This window comes from Hyperolius riggenbachi, chromosome 5, assembly GCF_040937935.1.
Source record: "Hyperolius riggenbachi isolate aHypRig1 chromosome 5, aHypRig1.pri, whole genome shotgun sequence".
Lineage (NCBI taxonomy): Eukaryota > Metazoa > Chordata > Amphibia > Anura > Hyperoliidae > Hyperolius > Hyperolius riggenbachi.
This window is the reverse complement of record NC_090650.1, coordinates 102,501,123-102,513,819: the sequence shown is the minus strand read 5'-3', so window position 1 is coordinate 102,513,819 and position 12,697 is coordinate 102,501,123. Positions and strand designations below refer to the sequence as shown.

The following is a 12,697-nucleotide window of genomic DNA, read 5'->3' as shown; positions in this document are numbered from 1 at the left end:
GCACCAGCGGGAATGCGTAAAAAGGTATGCATGGTGGCCGGCTGACTCCCAGTCGGCAAAAACTAAACTAGCTGGCAGCGGGGGACCAGAGGAGCCATGAGTGACTGCGAGGGCACGGGATGGCTGCAGGGGGCTGGTAGATGCCCCAGGTAAGTAAAACGCATGTTTTTTTTTAGAGTTAAGGTTCCCTTTAAGCTGTATACTGTCAGTTTCTAGGTAAACCTGGAGTGGTTGCATAATAGTAAGCTATGGTGGGGGGTTTTGTCTGTTTGTTTTTTTTTTTTTTTTTGCTTTTGCACAGAGTACCCTTTTAATCAATATAAAATTGGAGAGCAAACCCACATCACTTGATGCACACTGTAAATTGTTCCAAGGTTACAAACACAAGTATGCATTGCCAAACTGCCTCTGATGAAGCAAGGGTGATCCTTGAGAAACGTGTCAGGCCACTGCATGCATTGTTTTTTTTCTCTGTCCAATAAATGTTTGTTACTTATCTACTGGCACAAATAGCCTGTGATTTACTAATATCACCATCTGGCTAAGGACTCATCTGGAGAGCTTCAACGACTTCCATACCGGATCCCTGGACAATGCTACCATACAGACGGGACGATTGAGAACAGATAAACAGTGGCTTATTCGTATGCTGAGCTGTCAATAATGGCATTTTCAGCCATCTAATAAGGTGAGACACTCTCTGCATAGAGGTCAGGAGCTGTTTTACACTTTTAACCACTGGAGGACCACACGCTTACACCCTCCTAGTGACCAGGCTATTTTTTACAATTCAGCACACTGCAGCTTTAACAGTTTGCTTCACGGCCATACAACTTAGCTGTAACGATTGGTGTCAGCACGCAGAGAGAATCTGATTATTGGTGATCTGCAGTATCACCAAAAATGCAGATATATACCTGATTATTGATGATCTGCAGCATCACCGATAATACAGATATATTGCTAACCTCTGGACACCTATAGGTATGTGAGTGTTTGTGAAGAGAAGTGGAGGGAACCGCTCACTCCGTCCAGGACAGTGCTAGGACCAGGACAGCCAGTCCAAAGGTGAACGTCAAACAAGGGAAGGTCCGCACAATGTCCATAAAAGACAAATAATTTTATTATGGACATATCCAGATCACCACATCATGCAACTGCCATGTTTCGAACCAGACTGGTTCTTAATCATAGCTTAATCATGTGAGTGTTTGGTGTAACAGTAATACTTTGAGCAAATGCACCAGCAGTGCTGGAATACTGCTCGGGAAGGCACAGGAACCTTTCAGCAGCCTGAGGCTCTCCAAGGGGAGGAGTCAGGCTGGAGGTAGGAAGGACCAGGGAGTGAGTGACACCCGAAGGTGGATGTCACTATCTGGTATGGAGACTATCTCTTAAGGGGAGAGATAGCTCTCGAGGTCGGGCACGCCTGGTCGGTCGGTAACACATTGACAGATAAAGTACAAAGACAGAAGGCTGATTCGGTATCCAAGGCAAGCAGGGTCTGGCAACGGTATATCAGATATGCGAGGTACCGAATCAGAAGACAGAGGAGTAGTCAGAAAAGCAATAAGTCATAACAGATATCAAACAATGCCTAGTCTGAGTGCGAGGTCCTTGGTCTCAGCACCCTGGAACTAGTCTGAATAAATACACAGATAAACAGTACTAGTAAACTGGCAAAGTGTGAATTCCCAGGTCCACCTGGTTCTAACACACTGTAGGATCTGACTAAAGGTCTGAGTGCTTCCACGTAGTGATCGCAACGGCAGACAACCAGCAACTGACAAGCAAGCTGTATATATAGTTGCAGGACTCTGCCGCCCCGCCCGAACCACTCAGCCAATCAGGAGTCCAGCAGGAATCATCAGCTGACACATCTCCTGCTGGCATAAAGGTCCTGACTTCTGGCTCGCGCGTGCGTAGCTCTAAACCTGTGTGAACTAACAGGCTCAGCCACACCAGCTGCACGCTACTGCGTGCAAACCGCCGCGCTGGACGCGGAATCAGCCGCCTGACTGTTGTTGCATGACGCGTCCCGCTCTGCCGCCAGACACACGCTTCCGCGTGCAAACCACCGCACTGGACGCGGAATCAGCCGCCCGCTCAGTAGCACTCGCGGCGGCTTTTCCGCGATCTCTCACATTAGCACACAAATTAATCTTCCCTCTTTTTCTGCCCACCAACAGAGCTTTCTGTTGGTGGTATCTGATTGCTGCTGCAGTTTTTATTTTTAATTTTTTTTTCATTTTAATTGATCTTTTTTTTTTGAGAAAAATTGTGTTTTTCTTTAATTTATTACCCCCCCCCCGAGATCCAATCATTGCGATTGGCTCAGTGAGCTGCTCCTGGGGGTCAGCCAAGTGGCAGGGCTGTCCCCAGTACATCGCTGTAAAAAGTAAAAAAAAAAATCAGTTTCTTCTTCTAATAGCCTGCCAGCAATGATCATGGCTGGCAGCTCCGTTATTCAAGCGGGGATGCATGCGCCATCCCTGCTAATCTCCAGCTACAGGACCTGACGCCAATCGGCGTTAGGCGGACCTGTAGCTGCCACCCTCCCTCTGGCAATCAACGTTAGACAGTCTGGAGGGGGTTAAACACAAGGAGCTCTTCCTTCTTATCTTTTTTACAGGTTTAGTCAATATGTCACACATGGGGCAAATGTATGGCAATGCAAGGCAAACTGAGACATTACAGACAAGTAGAGGAATGGAAGCTGTAGGATGGATCTGTGTCCGGACACAGCAGATAACCATGAAACATAACTGCAGAGAGACCAATCTCTACACTAATTACCACAAAACTGCAGCTTCATCTGAATGGTGTACTGCTGCATGTGCAAAAATCTTTTGTTTCACTTGAAAGCAAACCTGAACTGAAAATGACGATCAAAATAAACATACACATGTAATACTTACCTCCCGTGTAGTCTACTCATCAATCTCCTTCTTTTCATTTTGAAAATGGCCATTACCCCATAACTGCTTCCTGGTCAGCACACTGTTAAACTTTAATATCGCCCACTCGAGCCATAGGGAAACATGTTTATCAGCTGTCCTTTCAGTTATAACTGACAGTAACTAATATGTTTCAGTTCTGACAAAATCATGTCAGAACTAGAAGGAATCGTTGTAAGAAAAAAATGATGAGCTTCTGAGAGGAACTGACGGTGAGATAAGTAATATTCATTTGTAGGTACATCATGTGTTTATTTTAAATATTTTTACTCAGTTCAGGTTCACTTTAAGAACAATTAACTGCTAAATGTAAAAAATAAATACGGTACATAAAAAATAAACAAAATGTAAAGCTGTGTCTAGTGGAATTATTTAAAAGAGATCTTTATGAAGCAAGTGCACCTTCACAGCAGTCCTTTGGCATCCTTTGACATAAAGTGTTTGTATAGAACGGAGCTGAAGCATTTGCGAGTGCAGATTATGTCTGTGTTTTCATTATTAATGTGATGTGTCTTTGCTTAACAGGCAGGTTGTGTATGATGGACGTGTAGAGAAAATGCCCAGCCATAAACAGTGGCTCTGTGAAGCTGTACAGTACACACCTGAAGCTGCATGTTTGTCTGGGTAAGTTCCTCTGCTTTCTTTTCCAGTGACATCACCCAGACCTTCCTTTTCTGTCTGCACCGGGTGGCAGCTGCTCGGTTCCTTTCCAGAAACTTTCGCCGCCTCTCGTCTGGATCCTCGTCCACCACCCGCCTGCGTCGGCCTCCCGTGGGCTGAGGGGGCTGTATTGTCTGAGTGGGCTGCATTTGCTGTGCTGCTGGTGAGAGCTGGACCAAGAAGAAAAGGTAATTGACTCTCTGGACCACTAAAGACAGACATGTGAAATGTGGTGGGCGCAATGTCAGCCAAAAGCTCATTCAAGAAAACCACTCTGCATTCATACTGATAAAAACATGTCTGAGATTTACAACAGTCTGCACAGAAGTACTCTATAAAAGTGGATGGAACATTGGTAATGGTATTAGCAAGGAGCTAATTGATGACTGTGTACACCGTGTTCTTCTAAAGCGCACCTGTCATTTTCCAGGAACCTGTATGCCACTTAGCATGAGGGCAGAGACATTCTTGTCAGGAAGTTACTTGTATAGAGTGATGGGTAAGCTGTGCATTCATACTCTGGTCTCCTTTCCAACCATATGCTCAAAGCAGAACTGCCTGACTTAGGTGCTGGTTTAGTTTTTTTACTATGGAAGTTGGCACATTCTTTGTTCCTAATTCATGTTTATGGTCAAGAAAATGTTTCTGTTGGGATTCTGATGTGGGTAAGGTTATTTTCAGCCTAGGCATCCAGTGAGGGTTAAGGGAATGTCAATAAGGGTTAATGGAGCGTCAGGCATCATATTAGGTTAGTTTAGCGCCAGCCACAATTTGAGGATTAAGAATATGTCAAGCATCAGGTGAAAATTAGGTTGTGTCAGATATCAGCAGGGAATTAGGCTAATGTCAGGTACTAGGAAAGGGTTGTGTTAGTGTCGGCATCAGGTGAAGATTTGGCTAGTGTCAGGCAGCAGATTAAGGCTAAGGTGATGTCAGGCACTCAGCAAGTATTAGCATGGTGTTAGGCATCAGATGAGGATTGCAATAATGTTAGGCATTAAGTTAGGGATAGGTCAGCATCAGGTTGGTTGCACACCTAATATTAGCGGTGCAATGTGATGCAAGCACCGCACCACATCGCAAAAAAAAACAAAAAAAAAAACAGCCTTTATCTGACCCTGCGTCACTGTGTGGCCACAGGATCATATGTATAGCGCCACCTCCCGCTAGTGATGTACTCCCTGCTGGGCAGAAAGTATGTCACTGAGATCCCCATCGGGCCACACATGTGCGCCCTGTTGCACCGCGCTCCCGTCCTGCACACTTACTACGTCACCCATCGACATGCAGTAGGCATGGATCATGCAGCAATGTGCTGCAGCCTTTGCATCAGCATTGCGGCGATGTGGATGCCTCCGGTGCACCGTGTTGCATATCGTGAAGTGTGTAAGTCTTAGAAGTGCATGAGTCTTGCGGCAGGAAAGAGTAAAGTGGTGTAACGCTGCATGCAAGTGTGCAAGGGGCCTCAAACATCAGGAAAATAAGGCAAAATTTAGGCATCGAGGTTGGGGTTAGGCATTAGGTTAGGTCAGAGTCAAGTGTCAGATGAGGATTAGACTAGGCATGACGTACATGACGGTGAGAGTTAGGTTACTGCCACACCATAGGTTGGGAATTAGGTTAGAGTTAGGTATCAGATTAATATTTGTCAAACTAGACACCTACTAGTAATTGCAGCTACTAAGATGCTAAGTAGCTACTACTGATGATTTTTAATGCAGTTCCTAAAAAATGTATAACTAATTAGAGCACCAGCACCTAGATTATTCAATTCACTTTTCTAAATGCAACGAAATGCAACGGACTGAAAAAGTCGTACCATATGTTACGACCGCATTGCAGCATATACAGTGATTCAAACAGTCAATGAGAAGTATGCTTCAGTTCCACTGTTAACGCATTCGCTTACCGGTAATGCACTGCATACAGTGTGTTACCATGCCACAACTTGTTATACCGCAACGCTACTGCCACACTGTAAATGTTGCAAACTGGTGCACTGCAATGCGGTACACCACGCTACAAATCGGCCATTACACTGCACCGCAGCGCACCACTGTGAACGTCTTAAGCAGGCCATACACTGGCTCGATTCACGGCCGTTTCGACAGCAGATCCGATCCTGGGATCGGATCTGCTGCCAATCGCTTGCGCTAAACGCACCCGCCGATCCGATTCCCTCCCGAAATCGGATCGGTCCGTCGATCGCGCCGTGCGGGAAATTACCCTCGATCGCCCGGCGGTAGGAGCGCGTCGCTTGCGGCGTACGATTCGGGCCCGATCCGAGCATGTATACATTACCTGAAGCTGGCTCCGGGGTCCTCTTCTCCTCGCTGCACCGCATTTCCGCATGTCCCAGTGTACGCTTATACTTCCTGTGTCACTCCGGTGACCAGGAAGTTGAAATAGAGGGCGCTCTATTTGAACTTCCTGGTCACGGAGTAACACAGGAAGCGCCGGGATGGAGCAAGAACAGCGGTGCGGTGCAGTGCAGAGAAGACGCCCGGGAGCCAGCCTCAGGTAATGTATACGGGGGGGGGGGGGGGGACAGGCGGCAGGAGCAGCTGAACAGATTGTGATCGGTTTCAGGCTGAAATCGATTCACAATCTGTTTGCAGTAAAGGCAGCCATACGATCCCTATCTGATCAGATTCGATCAGATAGGGATCTGTCAGCTGGTCGATCTAATGGCACATCGACCAGTGTATGGCCACCTTTAGACTGGGACCACACTTGTCTGTTTTTGTGTGTGTTTTCGGAATAATTCCTGCCATGTAGCCTATTCTTGGGAATATATGTAAATAGAGTTTTCATAGTGCCTAGATTCACACTGATAAACGTGCTATCATATAGCATCATGTGTGCTGTTATTTTTTTATTCACAAGTCTAACTTGTAAGCCTGTAACATTGTCCTTGAAAATCTGTGAGGTAGTTGGCTTGTGAACCACATTCAGCTGTAAAAACAGCACTCAGGAAATACTGGGTAAAAATGTGGTTATTTTTTAACTTGTCTTATGTAAATTAGGCGGCCTGTCCTTATTTTCCTGAAGTATTAAGTGGATAATGTTAAACTCATCCTTCCAACCGACTGGTACAAAATCTTGCAGCTCTTAGGCCTTGTTCACATTGCGTTGCGCTCGCACTCTCGCCCGCACTGAGCGATTATTTTTTCTAACTGCTCTGCTCTGCGTGTTATAAGCGCTTTTGTAAGCGCTTTAGCAGAGCAATTATTTAAATCACTTCCTGACGGCAGTCAGGAAGTGATTATTTTGCCCCCGGAAATGAATAAATACAATGGGCCTGATTCACAAAACGGTGCTAAAAGTTAGCACGCTGGTGAAAAGCCTTTTATCACGCCTAAACTCTGTTTAGGCATGATAAGTTTAGGTGTGATAAGTTTAGGTGTGATAAGTTTAGGCATGATAAGTTTAGGTGTGATAAGTTTAGGCGTGATAAGTTTAAAGGGGTTCTTTCGCGAAAAAAGTAGGCAGTTAAAAAATGTGACAGATGACAAGGTTTGGGCCAGTCCATCTTTTTAAGGGGGATTCTCAGGGCTTTCTTTGTTTTCAACAGCATTTCCTGAATAGCAGTTTAACTGCCAAAATAGCAAGATACCAGCCGGCCTCCCTAATCACTTGTACACTATTATGTCAGTTAGATTTTGCAACTGTTGTTCAGGAAATGCTGTTGAAAACAAAGAAAGCCCTGAGAATCCCCCTTAAAAAGATGGACTGGCCCAAAACCTGTCATCTGTCACATTTTTTAACTGCCTACTTTTTTCGCGAAAGAACCCCTTTAAGCACCAACTGGGTTGGCACCGCAGTGCACAGCTGATCAAAAGTTTTGCGCTAGCAAAGTCTGGTGCACTTCGCGTAGAGGTTAATGGCGCTGCTTTGCGTGCGGGACTTCGTGCGCGATCTAAACTTATCTAAACTTATCATGCCTAAACTTATCACACCTAAACTTATCACGCCTAAACTTATCACACCTAAACTGGCTTTTCACCAGGGTGGTGCAATGGTTATCATGCCTAAAGTCTCTAACTGGGTTAGCACCGCTTTGTGAATCGAGCCCAATGTGTTTATTCATTAAAGCGCTGGAGAAATCGCTATACAAAGCGCTTTTTCAAGCGCTTTGCGATTTCCCTATACCTTCCATTCAGGGAATATCGCCCTAAAAATGGTACATGCAGCGCTTTTGTCAGCGGCAAGCAAACGGAACGCCCCAATGAGAACTATCTCATTGGAAAGCATAGTGCAAGTGCATTTAGGGCGATTTGTACAAATCGCCTGCGCTTGAAAATTTCAAATAACACCTCTAGTGTGAACGAGCCCTTAGGGCCATCCCAGTTTATTAGAATATGCCTCTTTAGTAAAGATAGACAACAAGCAGCGCTGCCATAGAGGCAAAGGACCAATTGCCCTAGGGCCCCCAAGTTTTTGCTGCCCCCCCAGGTCTCCCCTTGACTTGTGCTCCCAAGGGTCCATGCAAGGATGAAAATGAGAGTGTATGAACTGGAGCAGCACTATGCTGACAAAAAAAGCACGGGGGCCCTGAGGAGTACAGTAAAGTTGAGGGGGGAGATCTGGGGGGAGGGCAACAGATAACTCATAGGCCAGTGGGTTGACAAATCTGCAAGAGTGGGGGCGGGGTCAGGGGGGGCACCAGGTTAATTTTGCCCTAGGGCCGCATTGTAGCTTGAACCGGCCCTGCCAACGAGGTGCTAATAATTCCGACTTCCAGGAAAATGTAATGCAAATTGTGACAGCTTGTAACTAGGCCAATCAAATGAAAATTTGGATTGACCTAAGTCCAAGCTGCATACAATTTGCATGATATTTGCATTTAAGCTAAAATGATGAGCTTCTGGAGACAGAAATCTATGTTGGAGTGCTGGCTCTGCTTTTTAATCCCTTTTACAGGCCATATTCTCTGTAACAAATAACTCCTTTATTTCAAAAATTACAGGCAGGGATTCAATTAACCCCTTACCAGTTCACTATGCTGCCCCTGTGACGGAAGTTGCGCATGCTCAGTTCAGGAAGTACTTTTAGTGACCCAGCAAACTCCTCCTACAACCAGGCTTTTATAAGGACAGGCTGGGGCATATATTTGCATCTCATGTCCTGACCAATGACCGAGTGGGGAATCTCATGAGATGAGTGTTGATTATGATTCGAAGATGCCAGGTCTGGTACTTATCTGGTGCCTCTAAGTGACAGGGACAGTATAGTGAAATGGTAAAGAGTCCTTCTGACTGCTGCCCTAGTTAACAATTAAAGCTAACATCTTTAAAATATTTTAATAATGTTTTTAGCAGAGAGATAGGCTTGTTTAGGAACAGGTGAATATAAGCACTAGTGCCACTTTTCACTTACAGGCAAGGTATAACCATTACAGTGAACTAGTAAGGGGTCCATGGAACAACATTACCTACATGTTACCTACCTGCACTGCCTACATATTAAACTGAAGCATGTCGTTGGAGAGAAATTTGTTGTTGTCTCAGACTGGCCAGATATAATGCATTTTTTTCTGAGACCACCCGCTTCACTCTAATTTCACATGTAAACAGTCCTGGGACCATATGCAATATACTTTGTCACCTGAGTTTTCTCCTAAGAGATACTTTTTCTTCCTCTATTTAAAATAACTTTACAGTACTTTTCAACTAAAAAAGTACCAAAAAGTACATGAAAAGGTACTATAAAAATTATTATGAGTTTTGTCTTGCTTTCTGGTGGTTTAAAAGGCATTTTACTGACAAGTTTAAAAATATGACCTAGGAGAAAACTCGGGAGAAAAAGTTAATTGCATATGGTCCCTGGTCCCTAAAAGTATCTAGAAAGACAAGTATTGCACACCTGCTAGCAATGCAACACTTGTTGGAGTCAATTCGTTCTCATTTACTGCTTGAGGACTGTTGTTATACTTTCTATCTTACCTCAACTTACTTGCCTGTTTCTTAAAAGGATACTAGCAACCACAAACATCTACAGGTGGCTCCAGGTAGAGGGGGAGAAGTACATACGATAATGAAATAATTAGTATTAGTTAGTATTAGTATTATGATGGTATCCTCTCCAACAATCTGCACTGAGGGCCAAAGCTGATCCAAGCACAGAGCCAACCTCCTCCTCTGAGTGGTATAAATTATGTGCCCAGATACAACCCCTACAAACACAGGAAGAACATGCCAACCCAGTGCAGATAGATTCTAGGCCATGTATTGAACCCAGGACTGTAGTGCTACCAGATGAAAGCGTTATCTTCTAGACCACTGTGCTGCACCAACCCTCCATCCTCTAACCCCAAGTACAGAGCATAAAACTATTAAACCCACCCCCATAGTGAAAGCGCCCAGAGCCCAAGCCAAAACAAATAGATAAACAACAGCATATTGTGCTTTAACAATGTGGGAGGGTTGGCCCCATCTACTTTGGAGCTGAGTATGTAAGAGTGCCAGATACCCAAAACACTTCCAGAGCCGGAAGTACAGCAGTGCCAGAGCAACCTGCTTCAAAGTGTGTTATCTTTTTTCTATGATCAATCAAATGGAACCCGATGAAGAATTATTTAAACCCTTTAGCAGCCAATTTATTTAGAGGCTCACAAGTGCTCCAGGCCAATTTACTTATATTTATATTTTATATATTTTTTCTTATTTGTTACATTTCCATGCTTCTAATTTGTACTACTGCTGTAGAGGCTTTCTGTATATTTCTATACAAATGCAGTGCGCTTATCTCAAACGTGATAATTCTATTAAAGCTGCTAATGGGCTATATACTATTTTACTTTACTTATTGTAGTGTAATAATATATAAAACTGTAAAATTATTGTGTATATATTGTATTGTATTCTTTATTTATAATCGTAAAAACAAAAACCACAAAGAACTGTGTGGATTAAAAGACATCACAAGCAGAACTCCCCAAGTCATCCACTCTACCACCAGGAGAAAATTCTACACTGGTCATGGAAAATTTAGTGACTCCCCGAACCCCCCGTCCCCCCCAATAGTCCCTAAATATTACCAAAATATGGCAGTCACATTCTTAAGCTAGCACAGAGGATTTAGTGCCTTTCCTCCAACAGTCATGAAATCCTCCCAAAATACGGCAGTCACTTTCTTTTGCCAGCGCAGAGGATTTAGTGACTACCTTCCAGTCCCAAAATACTCCGAAAATACGAGTCGCCTCTTGTAGCTAACACACATCCAGAAACATTGGAGTTAAAAATATAAATGCAAATAAAAAACGGGAACTACAATTACATAAATAAAAAGCACTACTGCCTATCATCACCTCCAAACTGCTTTTTCTCTCCACTTAAGTACATGTCTGTCGGACAGTCTGTTTAGCTGAAATCTGCACCTGTAATGGCTGTTGAGATTTTTATCTTTTTTCGTAATGAGCTCTGCAAATGAATAGGCTCAAAGAGCAAATCTGAGCATTTCAGCGTGGCTGTCACATAAAAGACAGTCTGTTAATTTGTACATAGAGTGCAGCAGAAATGTTCTCGGAGACTTCTGAAGTCTGTAATTTATGTGTCTGCAGGCTTGTTTGTAACACATCTGCTGTCTGACTAGAATTTCAGCCAAAAAAAAGTTTTCCTTCTTAATGTATTTACTACACAGATGAACATTTATGAGGCTGATTTAAACACCTTTTTTTTTCTCCACGTATAGAAGGTCGCAGCAGCAGACAACAAGTGCACCCTAGACACGGGGCGCTCCAAGCATTTGAAAGCGCTCCTCTGTTTTCCCCTAATGGTTACTTAAAGGAAAGAACGCTAAATGGGATTGAAATTGCTGCCTCTTGACGTCAAAAATTTTAATTAGCAATTAAATATGTTTTTTTGGCTGTAAAACAATTGTTGTTCCTTTAGCAAGATGACATTTTGAAACAATGTACATAATTCAGGTGCTCTTCAGGCTGTTCTACAACAGGAAGCAAATGAAGCTACTGCAATAGCTGGGAAATGTGGGTAATTTATGGACCGTACCACTATTTTTTTTAAACAAAGTTAACACTTAAGTTCACTGACTGTATGGGGGAAAGAAGGGAAGGGGGAGGGGATGTAAGGGTTTTTCTATTAGTTTAGTAAACAGTTTTTGTCAGGAGAGGGGATTTATGATCTGAACACTTTGTGATGTAAAGAAGAATAGTATTCAGTGACAGTGATGCTCGGATACTCCCAATGACGAATTCGAGTAAATCGGGCCACGGCAGAATCGAAATCCGGATACGATGTGATCGTGATCTGGATTTGAATCGGATTTTAGCCGTGATTACATGTAGAATCCGTGATCACGGATTAGACTTTAAAGGGGAACTTCAGCCTAAACAAACATACTGTCATTAAGTTACATTAGTTATGTTAATTAGAATAGATAGGTAATATAATCTCTTACCCACCCCGTTTTAAAAGAACAGGCAAATGTTTGTGATTCATGGGGGCTGCCATCTTTGTCATTGGGCTGCCATCTTTTTGGTTGAAAGGAGGTGACAGGGTGCAGGAGACACAGTTCCAACTGTCCTGTGTCCTGATCACCCCTCCCAGCTGCACACGCTAGGCTTCAAATGTCAAATTCAAAATGTAAAAAATGTAAAAAAAAAAAAATTGCACCAAAACAGCAGAACGAGCGCAACAACATCAGAAATCCCATCATGCTTTGCACAGCATTAGGGGAAAAATGCCCGGGCAGTTTTTTTCTGTGCAGCTAAAAATGAGGCTTGTATAAGAGAAAAAAAGTTCTGATGCTGTGAAACAGTTACAGAAACACCAGGTCTTTCCAGTGCTGCTGAGTAAATTTAGTCTGGAGGTTCACTTTAATGTTAAAAGCAAAGCCCCCATACATGCTACAATCACCAAAATTGCATGGATTATAAAGGTGATCAGTGGCTAAAATGTAAAAAATTTTTTCAAAAAAACCTTATGTTTTTGAGAAAATCGATTTTAAAGTTTCAAATGAAAAAAGTACGGTATTCGTGATTAAAAACCCGCCAAAACCCACCGACTTTAGTGGTTAATAGCAAAGCCCCCTTACTTGCTAGAAACACCAAATTTGCAGTT

At 43.5% G+C, this 12,697-nt stretch overlaps 1 protein-coding gene across 11 annotated transcripts in view; it reads right to left on the bottom strand.

Moving 5' to 3' along the window:
* The window catches only part of CREB5 (cAMP responsive element binding protein 5), an 839,414-nt gene that overhangs the window by 20,545 nt on the left and 806,172 nt on the right, over window positions 1-12,697 (bottom strand). For all 11 annotated transcript variants that reach the window (XM_068236067.1, XM_068236066.1, XM_068236068.1 and 8 more), the window contains one exon: window positions 3,560-3,787. In XM_068236067.1, coding sequence (XP_068092168.1) covers window positions 3,560-3,787 — 228 coding nt within the window. The remainder of the gene's footprint in view (window positions 1-3,559; window positions 3,788-12,697) is intronic.